The sequence below is a fragment of the Neltuma alba genome, unplaced genomic scaffold (genome assembly GCF_004799145.2).
Source record: "Neltuma alba isolate B1F8T4 unplaced genomic scaffold, ASM479914v2 tig00003158_pilon, whole genome shotgun sequence".
NCBI lineage: Eukaryota > Viridiplantae > Streptophyta > Magnoliopsida > Fabales > Fabaceae > Neltuma > Neltuma alba.
In genome coordinates, this window is record NW_021633165.1 from 21,634 (window position 1) to 43,931 (window position 22,298).

The 22,298-nt window shown below is 34.0% G+C and overlaps 2 protein-coding genes and 1 pseudogene across 9 annotated transcripts; all 3 read left to right on the forward strand.

Annotated features, from left to right (window-relative positions):
- The first annotated feature begins 1,231 nt into the window (after positions 1-1,231).
- On the forward strand, positions 1,232-7,758 carry LOC114740471 (polyadenylate-binding protein-interacting protein 3-like). Of its 5 annotated transcripts, none has more exons than XM_028928621.1 (15): positions 1,232-1,453; positions 2,033-2,190; positions 2,264-2,419; positions 2,584-2,720; positions 2,934-3,124; positions 4,262-4,439; positions 4,575-4,814; positions 5,277-5,401; positions 5,532-5,595; positions 5,712-5,745; positions 5,955-6,277; positions 6,391-6,540; positions 6,858-6,947; positions 7,025-7,084; positions 7,460-7,758. In XM_028928621.1, exons 2-15 carry the CDS (start codon positions 2,055-2,057, stop codon positions 7,487-7,489), a joined length of 1,914 nt encoding a protein of 637 aa, XP_028784454.1. In that variant the 5' UTR covers positions 1,232-1,453; positions 2,033-2,054; the 3' UTR covers positions 7,490-7,758. The 5 variants fall into 5 exon arrangements, with proteins under 5 accessions (XP_028784454.1, XP_028784459.1, XP_028784456.1 ...); XM_028928626.1 differs by having other exon boundaries at positions 6,858-6,905; XM_028928623.1 differs by having other exon boundaries at positions 5,715-5,745; positions 7,460-7,681.
- A 4,741-nt stretch (positions 7,759-12,499) lies between these two features.
- LOC114740472 (nuclear transcription factor Y subunit A-5-like) lies at positions 12,500-17,263 on the forward strand. 4 transcript variants are annotated; one of them, XM_028928628.1, is made up of 5 exons: positions 12,500-12,859; positions 13,858-14,334; positions 14,680-14,804; positions 16,488-16,655; positions 16,742-17,263. In XM_028928628.1, the coding sequence occupies exons 2-5, from the start codon at positions 14,070-14,072 to the stop codon at positions 17,075-17,077; spliced, it is 894 nt and encodes a 297-aa protein (XP_028784461.1). In that variant the 5' UTR covers positions 12,500-12,859; positions 13,858-14,069; the 3' UTR covers positions 17,078-17,263. The 4 variants fall into 4 exon arrangements, with proteins under 4 accessions (XP_028784461.1, XP_028784460.1, XP_028784462.1 ...); XM_028928627.1 differs by having other exon boundaries at positions 14,043-14,334; XM_028928629.1 differs by lacking the exon at positions 12,500-12,859 and having other exon boundaries at positions 13,089-13,941; positions 14,043-14,334.
- A 1,123-nt stretch (positions 17,264-18,386) lies between these two features.
- Positions 18,387-22,096, forward strand: LOC114740475 (PHD finger protein ALFIN-LIKE 3-like; annotated as a pseudogene).
- Positions 22,097-22,298: the final 202 nt, after the last annotated feature.

Below are 22,298 nucleotides of genomic sequence, written 5' to 3' on the forward strand. Positions count from 1 at the left end.
ACTAATTTGTTGGCTTCTGCCAGCAAGGTAAAATGATTAATGTATTAATAAATAATTCTACTTTCGGTTCTAATTATAAGGTCTCATTTATAGATTACAAATAAGGTCTTCTAATTAGGGCCGTAGGTAGTATAATAGGATTTTAACTGTGGAGTGTTTAATTAATATCCAAATTATTCTATATTAATAATATTAGCTTATATAATTATTTTTAACTAATAATGCAAAGATGAAGTGTAATCTCTTCCCTAGGAATTGTAAGTTTGTAAGATCGGGTCAATGCTCAATATGGCACATCGTGTTATAGTGGATTACGCAAATTTATAGTTTACATTGTTAATTTTGATCACGAATTATCTTTTAAAAAAGACAAATTACTTTTCTTCATTTATACACTGTTCGTTGTATAATTTGATCAAGGCATTAGCCATGTTTAAAAAATATTAAATGTTTTTCTTAACCTTTTATCAAAAGAAAAAAGTTTTTCTTAACACATCGTGACATTGCTTTGACTAGACATTTTTAGTATAGTATGGATACAGAATGGGTTACTTCACTTTCCATGCCCTGCCTGCGCATCTCAACCTCACATGATACACACTATTTTGTTGCTCGTAGTTTAATTATATAAATTAATCTAATAAAACTATAAAAGTGTATCCTTTGAAATATTTAACATACTCCTCTAGTCTTTAATATAAGAGCAATTTAATTAATTTGATTAGATTAAGAAAGTCAGATAAGTTAGTTAATTATACGTAAGAAATATGACGTGTTTTTTAAATAGTTAATTATAAGAGCAATTTAATTAATTTGATTAGATTAAGAAAGTCAGATAAGTTAGTTAATTATACGTAAGAAATATGACGTGTTTTTTCTCAAAGACCATAATCATCTCTTTTAATATCTTTTTTCCCTCTTCTACTTGATTATAGTTGAAAGAATATTCATAAAGGTAATTTAAAAAAATTAATAAATATAAGAAATAGGTCTTATGTTTAGGAGGTATTATATCTATAACTAGGAAGAAGTGTTTCTTTTAATTATGTGTAAACTTTATTATAGGTCTAAATTTAAAATAGAAATAAAAAATAAAATAAAAAAGGGCACCGATTCACCAAAGGCGAAACTCCTGAGTACGCTCGGACGCATCATATAACTTCTCGTTTTGGGGATTCTGTTTCAAAGCGCTTTCGCTTTGCTTTTCCCATCAAATCAAAATCTCATAAGCTTCTCTCATTTTCTCTCTCGATCACAGCTGAACGGAACTCACTTCTCTCGAGCTCCTCCGTTTCTGTGATTGGTGTTTGGTTCGTCTTCTTGGGCCACTCTATCTTCAACTTGCAGCAAACCCCAATCATTCCAATCCCTAGAAGAAAGAGTTCTTTTTTCAGCTCATCTCTTGAACTTGGAAGTGGAATCAGACAATTGGGCGGTGATCAAGCTCGAAGAGGTAGCTAAATTGTTCGGAACTTTTTTCCTTGTTATACTTTGCGTTTCTTGCCATTTTGCTTGTTTGCTTGCTTGAATTCTTCGGTGTGTGTGTGTGTGTGTGTGTGTGTGTGTGTGTGTGTGTGTGTGTGTATTACTCAATTATTTTGCTCTCCTCTTTGGTTCTGACTTGGTGGAGAGGAAGGAACAGAACAAAGATGTATTTTGATTTCAAAGGTTCAGTCTTAATGCCATGGTGGCATACTTACGGTTATGCTTGGCTATGGATGGTAGCTACAAATCGGGTTACTGAGTGGTTAATTTTTTTTTTTTTAATGAGATTTAGAATTGTTTTTTTTTTTCTTTTAAATATTTGTGAATTTTCCTTCTCTTCTCGTCGCTTGACTGTGTTCGCACTGCTTATTTCACTTGCCATATTGCTGCCTTGCTAACTTAATTAATGTCTTCGGTCTAACATATTCCATTGATGTAAAGTCAAACTTTCCGAGAGAGATTAACCTCAATTGGAAATTATGTCTAATCCTGTATTGCCATCTTTGCAAGAATGTACCATTGTAGATTGACTTTATAACTATTTTAGGTTTGAGTGCCTCATAATAAACATGAATTTGCAACAAGTTGGGCAGCCCAAATCTTTCAACGGATATGGCCGCCGAAAATCTGAAAGGGATGGAGCATTCAGGTCAGAGAATAAGATCCAGTCTGGAAAATCAAATGCCAGCAGATTAGCGAGTACAGGTGAACTTCTGACCTTAATTATTTATTACTTCACTTTAGTTCAATTTGCTTATATATGTGTCTACTGGTGCAGTGCCTGGCACTAAAGGTGATAATTATGAGAGGCCTTCACATGATCGATTATTGTATATAGCAACTTGTCTCATTGGGCGACAGGTGGAAGTCCATGTGAAAAATGGATCTATATACTCCGGAATTTTCCATGCAGCAAATGCCGACAAAGATTTTGGTACTTTATATGATTCTTTTCATTGATTGTTGACATTGAAGTGGAATAGCTAATAAGCTGAATAGTTAATGGGTGTCTGCTTACTTTTTTTCATTTAGTTTCATGGGATATAGAAAAAATTTTCATTGTTGACTGCTTGCATCGGCATTATTTTTCTTCCTTAGGAATCATTTTGAAGATGGCTCGCTTGATGAAGGATAGTTCTGTTCGAGGGAAGAGGTCTGGTGCAGAATTTGTGAGCCAAGCTCCTTCAAAGACATTAATTATATCTGGGAAAGATCTTGTACAAATCATGGCAAAGGTAGTCAATATTTAATGGTTGTAAAAAAAGAATTTTTTTTTTAATAGGAAAATCTCGGTATTCATTTTAAAGTTTGCAATCCTATGGGCTTTTATTCAGGAATTTTATGGTAATTAGTTGTTATAAAAATGGATCTAGGTTTGTATGCAGTTGCCGTGAAAATATTGCCAAACTGTTTCTTATTGAGATTTATGGGCTTTTCAACTATGGTAGGATGTTGCTGTTACTCAGGATGATTTTTGTGCTGAGGCTCACCATGAAACGCACCAGGAGATTATGGTTGATTCAGCAATATCTCAATCTCGTCAACTCGAGCTGGAGAGAGAACTATTACCTTGGGTGCCTGATGGAGATGATCCACAATGCCCTGAACTGGAAAATATATTTGATGGCCCTTGGAATAGGTTGCTATTCCATCATTTCTCTGTCTTTCTTTCTTTCATGAACAAAATAGTTGATGTCTTCTTTTGAAACTTGGTTGTTGACCCACCTAAGTCTTTAAAGTTGGCTGAGAAACTATAGCATGTGATTTGTGTAGTCTGACTTCAAGATGGGAGACTGCTTTAAAATCCTAGTCCAGGTGTAAGTGGTGGTGTTGGAATGATTTGTGGAGCATGGACTGATGGCTTCCTTCTCCTCTGTGAAGCATGGATATTTCAATAGAGGAGTCATGTTAGTGTCCAACACGTTGAATGCTCATATCAAACTGGTGGGCCTTTAACTAATAGGCCAAGAGGATGACAGATATAGGGGCTATGGGCTGTAGGACAGAGAGAAGGGAACGATGATAGGGAGTATATATTGGAAATGGAGGTTGAGGAAGGTTTAAGCAAGCAGACAGTGGATATTGTGAGGGACAGAATCTAGCGTCTCGAATGCTTGGAACCTGTGAGTTTGTCGGTGTGTGAGTTTTCAAGAAACTTGCTCAATGAGGTCATTGAATGAGTTCTTTTGATCAACAATACATCTAAAGACCTGGTTGTTGATAGAGCACGATGGTGTTGTGTGATCTATGTAGCCGACCCTATCTAGTGAGATAAGGCTGCTTATTGTCATCGTCTATTTTCCAGAGACTTGTAGCTATTCTAGCTTAAGCTCATCCTCAAGCTGGATTTTTATCATTGAATGATATATTTGAGTAGTGGGTTCCTTTCCTAACACAGTGACGCTCCAAATTTTTGTTGTTTGGTGTCCATGTGAATACCCATGCTTTCTAGCCTTTCCTTTTTCATAATCACAATATCTTATGCATGTGGTGTGGGATATGTAAGAAAGCAAGAACCCAGTAAGAATCCCCTCGTATCGTATTACTTATAGCTATAGTTGTGATGGAGTGGAATTGCTAGAGGAAAAAAAATACATTGAAAGATGTGCCTCTTTTCATGCAATTTTAATTTTTTGTTTGGGGTGGGGGGGTGGGGAGAATTTTATTAAATAAATTAACCTGGTGTTTTATCAGTTTCTTTTTCCATATTGCAATTTTCCTACGGGTCCCGAGTTTTGTTTGACATTATTATTTTTCTTTTCTGGTATTTTTTAAGAGGATGGGATCAATTCGAAACAAATGAAACATTGTTCGGTGTAAAAAGCACATTTAATGAGGAATTATATACCACAAAGCTTGAAAAAGGGCCTCATACGAGAGAGCTGGAGAAACAGGCTTTAAAAATAGCAAGAGAAATTGAGGGCGAGGAAACCCGAGATCTTCATTTAGCAGAGGTTAGTGTGGCTTGAATGCTTTTCTTGTCTTTATTTCCCTTGTCCCTTTCCAACTTTTATCTTATTGATGTACTATTTTTTATTCCTTGAACTGTCTTTATGCATATATGTGTATATTTATTAATTTTTCCACAGGAAAGAGGTATACCCCTGCATGAAGACTTTGATATTGATGAAGAGACCAGATTCTCGTCAGTCTACAGAGCTAAAGGGGTTGATGACAGTGGGCATGATGAAAGAGAGGATGTACTAATAGATTCCCGGAATTCTGAAACATTTGATGATACGTTTGCTCCAGTTGTCAATAAATCCAGTGATTTAGCCAGTGGTGAAGGCAATGATGGAGTTCGATTATTGTCAGATTCCTCCATTATGGTATTTCATCAATCAGATATTTAATTAGTATGTTACATTTTAACAAGCCTCCATTGTGTACCTTTGGAGGACATTTGCTTGCTGTTACTTTGGTTGGAATGCAATTGAATAATACTACGATACCTCCTTTTCATGAATAATATTTTTCTATAGATCTTGTACTTTTTTGTGTTATTTGATGCTCATATAGTGTCTCTGCTTTCATCCTTATTAGTACTGTCATTGTATCCAGGGTCTGGTCTTGAAATCAGTACAGTTTTAATATCTAATCAATACATTTAGATTCATAAATTGTTGACAAGAAGAAGTCTAATCCCATTGGGTTGGGTTCACTAAATAGATTTCACAAAATCATTGTGCACTAAGATTTATAAATTGATAGTGTCTGTGTTAGACAGTGGACCCACTACTAGTTATTATTTTCTTAATTTGATATGATATCTTGTTTATATGGGTGTGTAGGATCTCCCTCCGTCAACTCAGTCAACTATTGGCGTGGATATTAGCCGCTCTAGTTCTTATGATTCTGCTAAACAATTAGCATCTGAACTCCCTGCCAAAAGTTGTACATCTTTGGATGGAGAAAGGTTTTTGCCGACATTTTCTTGTTTTCTGTATGGTTACTTGTTTGCTCGGCAATGATGCTGCGATGGCATTTAGGAAATAAAACTTAATTACTGACTTTGTAATTAAATTTCATATCCACCAAACTTACAGGGTTCAGGATTCAATCATTGATCAATACGGAGCAAATGATAGTAGCAAGGATGAAAATCAGGTAGTGAGTTGAAGTTCCTATCTTACTAACTTCTGATTCAAGCATAAAATAAATATTGAACACAAGATAGCTAATGTGGACATGACTTAATCCCAGTTTCTTTTCTTTGATTGATCCAGCAGGCTGAGGATGATCGACCATCAAATTCTGAGGGTTTGTGAAGTTTCTTTTTCAGATCCTTGGAAATTGAGTTGATTAAGCATTATGGCTTAAATTAATCTGCATGAAAAAATTAATCTGTAGTAGTACTTGATATATTTCTGCAAGCAGAAGTTTCCTATGCTTGAATCTTTGTCATAGTGATTGATGATTGATTCTTCAGTTATATATGCATTCCTCTGATCATGCCACTCGTGGTGCAGATTCACAGTCATTGCTCAACTTGAAGAAAGATGGCTCTGATAAAGGGGAATTAAATGCCTCCTCTTGTGCCCCTTCATCCCATGTTTTATTAAGTACTCAAGGAAAGGCAGGGTCACCTGGAGATATAATTGAGAGTTCGGCTTCAGGCAAAGTGAATGGGGATACAAAGTCTGAGAACTCCCATGGAAGACCAGGCAGTTCTGCTTCATCTGCTTCAGAGCGTGTGGGAGGTTTGACGGCATCTTCTTGTCCTGGCCTCTCCCCAAGTTCTTCAGTTGGTTCATTATCTTCTGAAAGATCAACTCTGAATCCCAATGCAAAGGTACAGAAGTTCAAGACTGACATGTTCAAACATACAATCACACTGGTTCCGGCCTTTAAGTTACAATCATATGCAACTGAGCTTCCCCAATCTTGTTTTACTCTTCATGTCAGGAATTCAAGCTCAACCCAAATGCAAGGAGTTTCATTCCATCCCAAACGCCTATTAGACCTCCCTCCCCAGTGTCTGATGCTTCTTCATTCTATTTCCCACCTAATGCAACTAGTGTGCCGCATATGCCAACCATGTCTGTTGGTGTTGGGGTAAGTATTCCGTGGTTAGATATGCTTGTACGTCCACTGAAGGAGAAAATGTCTTCTGTCAAGGTTTTTGATTGTTTACGCTAATTAAAGGATAGGGTTTTTACCTGCCATTCATCTGAGGTTGGATATGTCGTCAACTCCAAGGCACATGTTAGGCAGTCTAACCTTTGCTTTACAAGATTCAAAGACTTCGGTAGCTTGTGGTCTTTTGGTTTATATAATGCATATAATTGTACACATAACTTTACTGAAAACTATTATTATCGTCTCCTCTTTACTTATGTTTACCACCGTGCTGAGTTTTGGTATGTATGCAGATGGGACCTACGTTTACGGGGCCACAACAGGTCATATATAATCCACAGGTAGCACAGATGCCATTAACATATTTTCATCCAAATGGACAAGTAAGATGTTAATTGGTTTTTCTCCTTGGTGACTGTTGAATGAAAATTGGTGCTAAACAGTATTTATCTAATTACAGTATGGGCAGCTTGTTGGTCATCCCAGGCAAGTCATGTACATGCCGCCAGGATACATACCTGTAAGCACTCATTTTGCGCGCCAGTTGTTTGATTTGATTTGATTTTTTTTTTTTTTGGTGGGGTGTGGTGTCTTTTTGACATGAATAAGATAAGATTAATTCTTTTCTTTTATATCCATTTAAAAAATCCGCTGCACCTTTTCTTCGCTGTGGTAGAAGACATCATAGATGTGTGCCATTTATAAATCACACCTCTTAGAAATGTAGGAAGACAAATGGTAAGAGTGAATATCACAATGGTCAATTTGCCATAAAATTAAAATTATCTATATATGCTTAATGCTTTCTTCTTTTACCTGTCTTAATTCAAACAATGTTGGGTATCATTATCTCCTCCTGGGCAACTCGCAAACTCTTCAATTTGATATCTCACAGGAAACGCAGTATAGGGGACGGGATTATTAGGGATTGGTGACGTCTGCTTCATTCCTGAAAATAATTTCTGTGGATGGCTTGAAAGAGTTCTGAAGGAAAAAGATATCTGCTGTCTACGGAAGTCTTATATGCATAGGTCTTGTACATCCAGGCAAGAGGACTTGTTCAGGGATATAATTTTATGACCTTTAATTAACCAGTACACAGGTTTCTGTTTCTGTCTCCTTGTAGCTTCAGTTTGTTTGACTTCTTTACCTTAATTTTTATGCAATTTTTTATTTAATGTTTAATTGCCGGCATTCATTTGCCCCTTCTTTTAAAAAAAATTTCTGGTTCAAACATTTTTGCTGAATATAAAAATACGTTGAGATTTAAGTGGACTCGTCTTACGAAAAATAAGTAAATCAGATTCATCGTAAAGAGACGCATAAATGCAGGATCAGATTCTTTGTAGTCATTCCAAGTGAGTGAGAAAGGGGGAAGTCAGACCCGCGTATCAGAGGTAGACCTTATCTTTTCCCTTTTCCTTTGACTTGAATTGTAATTCATATGATCTGTTTCGCATAAACACTGTAGAGAATAATTTATTACACTTGTATGCTTGTGTTTATTTTGGTATAAATGTAAAATTCATTTATCGAGAACAGATTAAATGCATATGGCCACCTTTTAGAAAGTTTTCCTAAGCGTAATATCAAAACCTTTGGACAGTGGAGTATGTTTTTATCAAAACTAGCTTAAATTAATTAAAACCTGCTGAAATTATCAATTCCTTCTAGTTTTTAGATTAAGAGTTACTTACTTAATTTGGGTAAATTAAAAAGGTTAAATAAATGAGTGAATTATAACTTATATAACATAATCTTTAATTATAAATTGTGATCCTAAACCTATAATTATATATAGCAGTTTATAAGTAAATTAGTTTCAGGAAAGTGATGAATATAAAAAACAAAATGAATTAAGGTGTTATATTTTGAAGTGTGTATGGAGCCTGCATACTCATTGCGCCAGCCTAAACCTACGCAAAAACTGCCTAGCTCGGCCCAAAAATATGCTGCTTGAATGGAAAAAGGCAATTTCAGGCTACGGGCAGCGCTGCCAAAAAAATATGACATATATTATTTTTTTTACCAACAAATATATATTATAATATGTATATTATAATAACAATTATATACATTATAATAATATGCAGTGTAATATTATTTTTAGTCATTACCTTTTTTTATTTTGGTAAAACAATTGGAAAAATTAGGGGAAAGAAAAGACCAAAATAAAATGATACTTATTAAAAATATTTTATAATATGAAAAATGTAAACTTAAATTTAATAAACTATTAATAAATGATACTGTGTATGTTTCTAGACTAATTTTTTTTAATATTGAAAAAAACTCAATTATGGATCCTCCTTTTTATCTCACTCCTTTTTCGTTGTAAAGCACTAATACTTTTCATTTTTTATTCTCAGTTTTCAAAAAAATTAGAATAAAAATTAAAATCATATTAATTATATATTCACATTTTGGTGTTATAATATAACACGTCTATAATTCGATTTATGTGTTTGATGAGAGAAATTATTATATTGAGTTAATGCAGCTATTGATGTAAAATTCGTGTCTCATGAAGATATGTAATGTAAGCAATTATGAGTTAAAATTTGAGCATCAAAATTTAAAAGAAGGGATAATATTGGCATGGCTTGACACAAGCCAACAAAAGAAAATGCCTTATTTTTTTCACAATAAAATGTCATGTATTTTTGCTTGCCAGACTCCGATCTTTAAGGGATATGATTATATTTATAAATTGAATCTGCTTGTATAGCTTAATATTTTATATTTTAATATCTTAAAAGTTAATTATAAGTTAAATGAAATGTATTTTTTCAGTATAAGTGATTTTTTTTTATATGTGGCATGGACAAGCTATCATTCTAGGGCAGGAAAGCCAGTCATTGTCCAACCCAAAATAATTAGAGCTTCTCGGGGTGATGTAGCCCGTTCATCTTTCGGACACTCCTAATTATATTTAAAACTAAAAATTTCACTAGAAATTTTTCTTGATTGATTCGGACAATAGTCAACAAAAGTAGTTGTCACGCACTGTATTCACTAGTTAAATGCAGTGCATGCAAATCGCTCACACAAATGACATATATATTTAACCGATCAGAATTACTTGAAATGAATTTCAAGTTAGATTGGAACTTGAAAGAGAAAAAATAAAGAATGAGTTCCACTTGTGCAGTTTTGCAAAGTATACAAGATTAAGTGATTTTAACTCGCCGTAAACACCTATTAATTAATTACATAAATAAAAATAGTGAAGCATAGAATTAGAAATTAAAAAGCTAAATCGGTACCATGGAATATGAAAATAAAATAAAATAAAATATAGTGGTTGATATCTGACGCAGCACTTCTTGATTCCTTCGGACATTAATCCAAATCGAACAACGCTACAAAGTTGTCTTCACACAATAAATTATTAATAATTAATTCATAAAACACAGAAGCCGTATTTGTTTCGTGTTTTTAAGTTATTATCGTTTAGCACTCCTACTTGTCCTCTATATATTTGTATTACTACCTCCTATCTTTTAACATAAAAGTTAGTCTAATTTTTAATTTAATTCTAAATATAATACCCCAATCTATTTTACCTCTCATATTTATTTATTTATTTTAAAGTAGTTCTTGTAATAGTTGCATATTTAAAATATTTTATCAAATGTTATAGCTAACACATTTGATTAATAAAGATATTTTAGAGAAAATAATATTTATTTATTACAGATAACTAAATTAGCAAACTTTCTTAATATACTCAAACTAATCAACTAATTCTTATATTAAAGACAAAAGGTAGTATTACAATTCACATCTAATATATAAATAATGCGGAATAGAAAAGGACATCTATGAATCATTCTTGATAAAAAAAAATTATGAGCCGTGGGTAGGTGTGTTTCGTTTAAAATTAACCATTGACATATTGGTTGAGTGATATACTAGGTTAATAAATCCATTGTAGTTTGATTTGAGAATGAAATCGACAATTACCCTTTAAATGAAATATAATTATTTTGAATTAATTTTTGCACAGCTAGATCTTTCATCCTTCAAAATTTGGGATTGATTTTTTTTTTTCTAATTTGTAAATTTATATAGATATAATTCATCACTGTCAATCAACTTGTTATTTCACTAATGATAAAGTTTTGAAAGATAACATACACAAAATCCAAAATTTAAGATAGTTATTTGTAAAAATATATTAAAAAATTAGAAAGATTCATTGTTTTATGAATTATGACGTGTTATTATCGTACGTCAATAATAAAAAAAATCAACTAACGGTATATGATTATGAATTCAAAATTTCTTAAAACAAATGAAAAATTATTTTTATACAACGTAAAGTTAGGAAAGTTACATATAAACTTAACAATTAGTAATAATAATTGGGATAAGACATCCTAGGCCTCTCAATCCTCGACAATCATTACCAAAACTCTTGTATTATATTATCAAAACAGGACATTATTAATGATAAGCATTGTTAGATCACACCTCTAAATGGGGCCCTCTAATTTGTCTTCTAATTTTCTTTTCTTCATGAAATGCCAAACTCGTACTATGTTTGATATGATCCAAATTAGGACTTATTGTAATATTTCAATTGTGTTTGGTTATGTGGGGTTTTCTAGAAATAATATAATATTATAGAACATATTGCCAAATGCACTTAATCTTTAGATTCCCATAAGACTCAATTTTCTTTGATCAAAGAGGTGTATAGAGGAAGCATGCAATAGAAGTAATATTAAATTTTTTGGTTTGATATTATCACCCACATATCATTATCAATTGTAGGGTTTTTAATTAAGGATACGTCTTATCTTAAATTATGTTTTCAACGTTAATAGAACAACAATAGTTACCCGGTGAGTGAAAATGTAACCACTTTTCATTACAAAAATCTGGCTAATAAATATTTGAATTAGAATTACATATAATCCTAATTCTTATAATCAATGAATTGTGCCATAAATGACTGGGAAAAAAATTGAGATAGCTAAATAATAATAATGCAATGAACTATTCATGATAAGATCAAATAATTTACGAAATGCTCTAAACATGTTCAGACAAAAATTTTTTTAAATATCTGAGGACATTTCTAATTAACTTTAATTGTGTATATTCCTTATTATTACTTTTTTTTTAACAGAAATATTCATTATTATTACTACCATCAACATTGGAGGATTTATTTGATATATAGTATATTTAATTTGACAGTATAAAGTATAAACCAATGCAATATATTATATCTTTATATTTCTTCAATTTAAATAATAAACCATAGAAGTTTTAAATTTACACATCAAATATTTCTCATTCATCTCAGTGATGTACACATATATAATTAAATTCAATCTTAACAACAAGCAATAAAATAGGAGTATCTTTTGTCAGTAGTAGAATCGCATATGTTTTTTTTATCATGAAAACTCCGAATCACCTACCACTTATTTAAATTAAAAATACAAGGATCCTTACCACTTATTTAAACTATGACAATCCTTGTTAACTTATCTTGTATAAAACTTGGTCAAAGTAGCCCTACTTTGGGGGATCAAGTTCCAACTTTATATAATGGCAGAGTCATGCAAGGTTGGGGTCGCTGATGTGGGCTATTATTGTGATTGTTTCATTTGTGTTTGTTATCTGCATATATCTGTAATGACCTGACTCATGTTGAGTTAGTTTGCTGGTTCACTTAAAACTTATATGTTGTTTCGTTTGATTTTAATAAATTTGACTTTCAATCTAAAGAACAGTAACTCTACTCCTGTGATCTCCCTTATTTGTATTTCAGCTCTTTAGACATACCTAACCAAATGGCTTTAGAAGGAGGATTCAAATCTATGAGCCATAGAAATAACCAACACTTCAAGCAGCAGGAAGATTTTTTTTTTTTGGCCCCTTCTTGACCATTTTGTTTTTAACTTTTAAGGCCTTGTTTGGAAGATCACGCTCAGGCCTTCAGGAAGCGCGTCAATGAAGCAAACAAGACAACAACAAACAGAAGGCTTAGGAGTAGTAGCCGGGGTAGAACTTAAAAGGCATAAATCAGAAATCAGAATGTGAATAGAATGCGAGGCTCAGCATCTCCCCAATCTTTCATTATAAAGCGAATATATAAATTTTAAGGCACCCGAAAGAAAGTAAAAACGTTGAAAAACATTATAACAGATATTTCAAGTTTTTTGGAGAGCTGCACACTTGTATTGATGCTGATGAATCCCTCGTTTTAGGAGACGTCCCCTCGATACAGACCAAGGCAAAAGGAGCAGAAGCTGTGTCGTTTTGATACAACCAGATGGTGAGTTTGTTGTATGTTTTGGAGGAAGATGACATGCGCTGTTTTATGTTTTATGAAGCTCAGGATGTTGGAGATGATCTTCTTCTGGGTTGGAAAGTTAAAAGTTCATTTGTTCAGGGCCGATGAAAAACTGAGATACTAAGCAATTATTTTGTTTCTTGTTGTTTGAATAGTGTGGGTGTCTGCCATTTATGAAAAGCTTCTTTCTTTTTTTCCCTTCCTTTTTGGAGGTTAAGCATTGGAGGTGGGGAATTCTTTTCTATCTTCTTGCTTCGATTCATATGCATGGTACTCTGTGTCTGTTCTCTATTCCTGATATCTCCTTTCTTTTTCTCATCATGTGAATTCGAATTACTATACATATTGGGTTAGAGATGACTTCCGAGTTCTCAACATTGTTATTGGCCTTCCTTTGTAATTTTGTGTCACTGATGATACAGTCCATGGCAGTTGGCAGGAAAGTCCGGGGAGAATGATTGAAAAACAGCATTTTTTTTTTTATTGGTTAACTATGTCGGTTGAAACATTTCCCCCTTGTTTCTCTTCAGCTTCACAGTTGATTGTTAATTAGATGGAGGAATGACTACAAGGAACACCTCAACAGAACATATGATTTATCAAGCGGGCTGCTTCTCAGTTTAGCAGAGTGCAGACCAATATTGCATTAAACTTGCTTAAAATATTGTCTGTTTTCTTTCTGCAAGGCTATTCAGATGTCATGATTAATGGCTCATGGTTACTATGGGATATGTTGATTCAAGAGTTTATATATATCAATCAGTGACAATCCGTGATTCTTTTATTAAAGTATTGACAAGGTCCTCATAGGATCTTCTCTATACAGTTCTTCATCCTATCCTTGCTTCCTTGTGACAAGAGGACGATGGTTTCTTTCTCCCACACACATCATGAAAATGGTTTCAAACACATATGCACGTGTGAATTTGTTTGTTCCTGTATAAGTTTTTTCATGCTTATCTCTGGTTTGGCGTCATCAGGTAAGTGAAGAATCAAATTCATTCAATTAGTTCAGGCTTTTCAACTTTCAGCTGCTAATATTTACTGCAACAGCAATTTGCTAGGTATACTGTTCATGGTTGCTGGTGATTGAGAAAGATGTAGCCAAATCCATGTTATCTGCCTCGTTTAATGTCTGAGTTTCAGTGAATTTGTATTTTAATAGGTAATGGTTAGGCCATAGTGAAGTACGATGAAGGGTTCATGTAAGAAAGATTTTGGCCTACGTTCTGCTCATTCAACATCCCCTGATTTTCTTGGATGCTCATCATGGAAAACTTCATCTGGATTTCATGGACAAGAATCACCTATGTCCAAAGGTTTGAGCTTAAACATGGGAGTTCTTCCACAACAATGTCTTAATACTAAGCTGTCTAGTTTTCCATTTCAAGAACAACTCTCATCTTCAACTCAACCAAATGAGCAATCTTATCCTAAAGGTGTTTCGGCAAATTCAGGTATCATTATTTTAAATGAAATTCTGTTTAGTATCTGTAATTTTGAAATAATTTCATTACCAGCTGGTTTTCTGCTATTGCTGTACAATATTTCTATGATGAAACTCCAGCACTATGGATACCAGAAGAAAAGACACGAAGTAATGCAAATATACAATAACATTCTAGTTGCCGCATGATATCTTCTTACTTAGCATCAACTCTTGTAGAATAATGACATCTGTAGTATATCATGCTTTTAAAATGATCTGAGATGGCTTAGCCATCAAACAAATATTTTCAATTGCATGGGTTTGGTACTTCACAATTCATATCAATTGATGTTTGCCTTCCTTCCTACAATAGGTCAGTTTTCTATGCAATATAGCAGTTCTTCTGAGGGAATGTCCTTGGGAGGTCTCATCAGGTCATCTGTGGGGAGGCAGGATTTTGCCTTCGCTTCTCCATTTCTGGATCATAACAAATCAACTGTAAGTAGACACATACTTACGTTAGTGTTCTGTGTATGTAAGATAGGTGCATCTCTGTTCCTTAAAATTAGGATTACAGATACATATTGCATCCCATAAACCCAACTCATCTTTTGGTCGTCTTTTAAGTGCTGCATGTGAATTACAGTCTAAGATATCAGAGTATGTTCTTTTCTTTTATTAGTATATTTATGTCTCCTTGTTTTTGGTGATTTTGTGACCAGCATAACAGTATATTATATAGTTGAAATTTTCTTATGCTAGAGTTTGATGGAAACAAAATTGTTGTCATTGGTTGTCACAAAAAAATTGCGGTTGTTGGTTTTTCTGACTTTTGTGAGAATGAATTTGGCTTTGTTATTAAGGTTACGGTTTGGATTGAGGGCAAGGGAAGGGAAATGAAAGTTTAATTTTGATAATTTCTTATGCTTTCATTTACTCTCCCCAGTCCAAACTTATTTTAAGGAAAAATTTATTTTATTTTAAGGAAAAATTTAGATTTAAATTAAAAAAAATAAAGTTTGACTTCCCTTCCCTTCCTCCCATTCTTCTCAATCCAAACTCATCCTAAGGGCATCTTAGGTATGGTGACAAGGAAATGAAGGGAATATCAAGTGAAAACTACTGGTAGGTAGGGTGTGAAATGACGTCATACCCCTTATTCTAATGCCTATACCAAGACAAATATTGTTGAATAATGATAACAACAACATAATAGCACTACACAACAATTTTTCTCTCGGTTCCATCTCTGTCTCTTGGCTGCCAAGGGCGAGGATCCCATCCCACCCTTAGTTGAACTTAGGAGTTAGAGTGAAAGCTTCTAGTAGAAAAAAGCATGCTAGTATGTGAAACTCAGGAAAAATTCTGAGCAAAGCCTTTCAGCAAAAAACTGCCAATGGCTTTCAGGAGTAATTACATCTGCCAGCTGTTTGTGTGGCTACCGGCTATATACCACTTTTTAAATGGTCAATCAACTGTCCATATCTACCCCCCCCCCCCAAAAAAAAAAAAACTGTCCATATCTTTCATCTTGTTATCCATGCATAATTATTCTTTTTAGATTTATTGTGCTACATGTTATTTTCCAGCCTTGGAGATTCTTAGTCTTTAGAAAGTGAGGCCTATAAAGTAACTTTTCATTTAATAATAAGCGTTTTAGTTTTTCCTTTGCATCTCCTTTGCTCTTATTCTTTCATTGCTTTGCTCGTTTAGTAAAAATAATTCATCTTTGTGGGGATATTGTTTCCTTTCTTTGACCCTGTTGTTTTTATAATAAACTTTTAAGATATGCAGTATTCTTTAGAAGAAAGCATGTTATGCTTGTTGACTTTAATTCCCCTGTTTAATAGACATAAGGAAATGGACTGAGAAGTAGAATGGAAAAAAGTTGATTTTGGTGATGAAATAACCGTCGTACCTGTACATTAAAAAAAGGAAAACTTGGAATTCCTTTTCTGCTGTGATACCAAATGGATAGTTTATGAAGAAAGTAAGTGGACTATCCATCTGTAATAAGGTTGTTCACTTCAGTCTTTTACTCTTCAGATTCTCTTCTGCTATATTCTGTTTGTAAAGTGAGTCTATAAAGCCATGTGACCTGAGTTAAAGGCATAAAGCAGCAATAGTGCCAGAATGGGTTTCCCTTGTCTGAAACATACTCCATTTTATATATCTAACCAGATTCATCATGCTCAACTAATGGGAATGGCTCCTCTTCGACTTCCACTTCCACTTGACTTCACTGAAGAACCCATATTTGTGAATGCAAAACAATATCATGCAATTCTGAGGCGAAGACAGCATCGATCAAAACTCGAATCACAGAACAAACTCAGCAAAACGCGGAAAGTAAGTGCATTTTCATTTCCCTCTCCCTTTCCTTGTTCTTCAACATCACTTTCACTTGAACACACTGAGATTGTAAAATTCTGCAGCCATATCTTCACGAGTCTCGGCATCTACATGCGTTGAAGAGAGCCAGAGGTTCCGGTGGACGCTTTCTTAACACCAAGAAGCTTCAAGAATCATCAGAACTACCTTCAGCAAGTCAATATGAAACAGAACCTGAGTTTCTTGGGTTAGAAAATTGCAGAGGCAGCGCACCCACCTCCACTTGTTCTGACAGCGACAACATATTACAGCAACAACATGAATCAAATTTGAGGTTGTCCAGAAGATATCCTTCTAATGTTGGAATCAATGTGCATAGTTTCTCAGTTGACCATATGAGTGGTGATGAGAATCAGCATGGGTTGTCTGTCTTCATGTGACAGATTTGAAAGGGGAAGTTATAGCGGTTATTCTTGTTTCATCTTTCGGTTGGAAAAAGATCACTGCTTGATTGAATCCCTTGGGAAGTCATCCTCGGCTCATTTTATGTTGTGTATTTCTATTACTAGCTTGTTTAAGGAGAGATTTTTAGGTCTTTGCTATATATTTAATTAGATTAAGTATGTATTATATGTAAACATACAGACCTGTTGGAATTAAATCCTAATAAAAACAGGATATGTTTGAATGTGTGTGTTTTCAGGGAGAATTGGATGAAATGTAACTTGAGCCCGCCGCTTGAATTCTTATTTCATATGTAATTTTCAGAAATAGTTCAGTGGATATACAAAAATTATTATTATTATTATTACTGTTACTACTTTTTTTTTTTTACAATTACTATTACTACTATTGACACTACTACTAGTCTACTACTACCATTATATATAAAATTTCAAAAATTTGAAATAGACTATAAATGCGATCGTATTTAAATTAAACAAAGCGCATCCATTTGATTTCTTAATGTCACATAAGGATTTTTTTATTAAAAAAAAAGTAAAGTACCTCTATTAAAATTTTAAATATGAATAAAATATTATCAAATATGGACATATCATATTTAATTTTTAAAATAATAATGATTAGGATACAAAATTATTATTTGAGATTATGGCGTTACAATTAAAAAACTAGATAGAAAATTAGAAGACTAAATTAAAACTCTGTACAAAATTAGTGAATCAAAATACAATTTAATCAACATAAAGATATTGCAGCGAGAGAAAATACATATAATTCATTGATAGAATTAAAAATATACTAAAACTTTATAATTTTAAAAAATTGTCATTTGGATGCATGAATAGTAAATGTATAATAACCATTGATTATAATTATTAGATTGTATTAATTTTTAGATAAAATATGATAAATTTTTAAATTTTAGAAATAATTAACACAGTCTGTAAAATTGAAATGATTATTTATTATTATTTTTCCTATGATATCCAGATAAAAATCAAATCACTTATCATCATTTATTCATTCCTTAATGAGGTTTACAAAAGTGAAAATACACGCCTATTGCATTTACTCCAAATTATGTATTTCCATTTTTAAAAAACCTCAGTATTTCTTTTTTTTTTTTGAGCCAAAAATTCAATATTTCTACATAATATATTTTTCTATATTTTATGAAGGAGCCATATAGTTACAATATTCATCCCCCTTAATTAAAATTTAAACCAGAAAACCTAATATCAAAAACCCAAGTCAATTCCATAAAGAAATACCTTCCTTCAAATTGCACACCATCACCCCTCCACACAGCCTTCTCCTTTTTCTGAATTTCTCAAGGCAGGAACCGCCACCTTCTGACCAGCAATTCCGTTCAATCTTCTCTCGCTAGACGACCTGGTTCTCGTTATCTTCTGTCTTGTGCACAGAGGCAGTCATTGTTTCTGATTTTGCTTCTTAAGACTCTCAGAGGGAAGTTGAGGTAATGGACCCGCGAACAAATTGTAATCCTCGCACTGTTGAAGAGGTTTTCAGGGATTTCAAAGGCCGAAGAGCTGGAATGATTAAAGCCCTTACAACGGGTACATGCTTCTCGCATTTCTGTGTCTTTGTTCTCTTTCTCTATTTCGTCTTTTCTGGGTCATTGATATTTGTCCGCGAGAATAACCGTATACAAGACGGGAAGGGGTAAGTTTTAATGCGGTGTTTGCAGCTGCTTCGGCTTAAATCTGTGCACTTTCGTTGCGAACCAGTAGGGTTTTTATATTTATTTATTTTCGTTAGTTTTGATTTCCTAATGGTTAAATTGGAGTGAGGGCTTTAGAGTTATCTCAAGAATATTTGGGAGGAACATGGAAGGGGATTTGTTGAATTCGGTGTTTCTTTTTGACTAGATTGTCCTGTACCTTCAGTTGTTTATCATCCATGTTACTCATGAGTGAAGAGAAGCAGAAATTCTTCAACCCAACAGTGTTTTTGAGATAAAAATGGCAGTTGCTTAAATTATTTACTAACCTTCACTGTTTGTTATTATCTAAGATATCGAGGGAGGAACTTTTTCGTTGTTTACTTTTACCTTCTAACTTATCTTTGAATTGTATTTAATGCTGCTTTCCGTTCAAAGTTTTCTGCATTCAGTGCAAAATAATCAGGCTCTTTATTATTTTTTTTTTGTTCTTAATTTCCACGAACTCTGGAGTGGGAAGGGATCTATTAACATTGTTATTTGTTATTGAGAAGATTGTCCCGCATTCTCAATTTTTCCTCATTCATGCTAATCACGAGCGTAAAAGAAACGGAAAATCCACCTCTTCCTCCAAAACGAAATGTCATGACGACTTTTTTCATAGTTTATTGAGTTGGGCTTTTACCTTATAGAACCTATTTACAGGTTTAACTTTCAAACTGCACACGTTAGACTGTCACACGGATGCAACTGATACTGGGAATTCCTGATGGAATCATGCTTTTCCGTTATTGTTTCCAGAGCAGTTTGTTAGTATAATGTACAGTCAAGCTATACCCTTTCTTGTAAGATGGACAGAGGTAGCATTGGTATAACCCGCAAGGCTTGGTTTAGAGCTGGAATTATCTATGTTGGTGTGGATTACAATTATTGGTTTCTGTTGTAAGGTTCATGACATTTGCTTCTCTCTTTCTCTCTCTTGTAAGTCTTGTCATTTTCCTTTCAGTGAGGCTGGCTTAGGCCTCTTTTACAGTTGACGCAGGGGTTGTTAATCTTGGTTTCTTTGCCCTTTTCAACTATTATCCGTAAAAACATTTTCAGTACTTTTGTATGAATTTTCATTTTGATGGTTATTGGTTGAAATAGGATAAGGAAAATGGCAGTAAGTTATATGAGTTCTGAGTTTAAATGTTTCAGTATCTAGAGCCCGGAGTAATGCTTTAGAAGAGTCATAGATGACGGATGTTGGTCTTCTTCTGTTCTGTGCTGATTGTGGGCGAACCAAACATTATTATCTTGTCTTGTTTGTTTTAAATACAATTTCTAGATTTTTTTTGTCATTGAATCTTTTCATCTATATGAGTGGCAAAAACTTTCTTGCTGATTATTTCTTTGTTTGGTCATTCTGTTGCAGATGTTGAAGATTTTTACAGCCAATGTGACCCTGGTTAGTAGGAATGTCCTTAGCTCTCCATTCATTTATTCCTTTTCAGCAAACTTGTTTGCTAAGTCGCTGATGTGTAATGGTATTGTTTGTGGTGGTAAAGTCCCTGTGTGTAAATATTTTTGCATTTCCCATTTGTAAATTTTTTAAGTTTCTAGTTGGTGCAATACTCTCTAATGCTTTCTTTAAGAATTTAAGACATTTCATCAGTTGATTCATGATATCATTTGTATCCTTTTGTGCACTCTCTAGAGTTTAAATTTTCTCCTCTTTAAGTGCGGTTAGTGAGTAATGTATTTTATAGCCCCTCATTTCTTATTGTATTGAGTGCATTGATAGATTTGTTACACACAGTATTTTATAATCAGAAATAGGTCAGCCTTGCTTATACTTACTTTATCTGTAGCTTTTCTGCTCTTTATATTTTGTTTTGGTTATGATTATATTACTCTTTCAGAGAAGGAGAATTTGTGCTTGTATGGACTCCCTAGTGAGCAGTGGGAAGTGAACCTACCTGCTGAAGAAGTTCCTCCAGAGCTTCCCGAGCCTGTTCTGGGAATTAATTTTGCCAGGGATGGCATGCAAGAAAAAGACTGGTTATCTTTAGTCGCAGTCCATAGTGATGCATGGTTACTTTCCGTGGCCTTCTATTTTGGAGCCAGATTTGGTTTTGATAGAGCTGACAGGTACTTTGTATTCAAGGCATACCTACATAGATTTTATCTTACATTAACTTGTATTTTCTTCCTTTTTTTTTGTTGGTTTTTTTTTTTTTTGGGGAAGGGGGGGGGGGTGCTGGTCTTGTATTGAGTTGGCTATTAAAACTTAAAGGCTGCAAGTACCTTGGTTCTTAGATCGTGGCTGCCTGACTTATGTGACATTTTATTTATGCTCATTGACACTCTGTCTCTTGATGTAGCAACCATTAACTTTCCATCTGGTTCTCCATGCAGAAAACGACTTTTCAATATGATCAATGAACTGCCAACAATTTTTGAAGTTGTTACCGGTACAGCAAAGAAAGAAGTGAAGGAGAAGTCTTCAAATCAAAGCGGCAGCAAATCTAAGTCTGGCTCTAAGGTGGTAAATATAATTTTCTTATGATTGCATTTCAGAAGTAAAACTTGTTCATTAATAGTTCAATAATTGTGTACTTATGTAGTGAAGAAATCCTGGTTGGTCTTGGGTGCAGTCTGTTTTTAGATGGAGGCCTTTTTAGTAATTATGCCCCTTGGTCAATGAGTCAATTTCATGTCTGGGGTTTCTAGTCTAGAAGTGGAGATGTTTAATTTCGTGCAATTATTATGAAATTTGTGACACAATGTGCTATTATGCATGTATTGAAACTGTATATGGCTTAGGTAGGAATTTTGTATCATATAAATATGCATATAACCCTAAAAATGTAGGTTATAGGTGGTGGTTATTCACTTGTTTGAGTGCATCTCGAGATGCTTGCTAAATGGATGGAAAATTGTTGGTGCTGATTGATTCCTGCAATCTTCCCTTTGCGCTTGTGAGCATAGTGTCAAAGTTTATACACTTCTGAGCTGGTTCGTTTTTCTCATTTTATTTATTGGCTTCGGGAGCAGAGAGCCTCAGAAAGCCAGGGTAGACAATCGAAGATGTTGGCAACCCAAAGATGAGGATGAAGTTCCAGACGAGCAAGATGAAGATGATGAACATGGAGATACCTTGTGTGGGGCATGCGGTGAGAATTACGGTACTGATGAGTTCTGGATTTGCTGTGACATCTGTGAGAAGTGGTTCCATGGCAAATGTGTGAAGATTACCCCTGCAAGGGCGGAGCATATCAAGCAATACAAATGCCCATCATGCAGTAACAGAGAGCTCGGTGCTGATGGCTAGGTTCTGTCATTGCAAGGCGTGCTAGCTTTTCTTGGTCTGGTTGATCTACTTTCCAATGCAGTCGATGGATAGGTTCATATTTACCCCTGTAGCTTTCTTCTTTTCTCTTTTTTTCCTTTTCTTTTCCCAGACTAGGAATTTTTCCTGTGATGATTTAGGTTCATCTTTGTCATTCAGAAAAATCAGAAATTTTAAAAATAAT

Coding starts and splice junctions, on each gene's coding strand:
- LOC114740472 (XM_028928628.1), top strand. CDS start 14,070: ATGAAGGGTTCATGTAAGAAAGATTTTGGCCTACGTTCTGCTCATTCA. Junction 14,805..16,487: donor TGGATCATAACAAATCAACT/GTAAGTAGACAC, acceptor ATATCTAACCAG/ATTCATCATGCTCAACTAAT. Junction 16,656..16,741: donor AACTCAGCAAAACGCGGAAA/GTAAGTGCATTT, acceptor AAAATTCTGCAG/CCATATCTTCACGAGTCTCG.
- LOC114740471 (XM_028928621.1), top strand. CDS start 2,055: ATGAATTTGCAACAAGTTGGGCAGCCCAAATCTTTCAACGGATATGGC. Junction 3,125..4,261: donor TTTGATGGCCCTTGGAATAG/GTTGCTATTCCA, acceptor GTATTTTTTAAG/AGGATGGGATCAATTCGAAA. Junction 5,596..5,711: donor GCAAGGATGAAAATCAGGTA/GTGAGTTGAAGT, acceptor TGATTGATCCAG/CAGGCTGAGGATGATCGACC.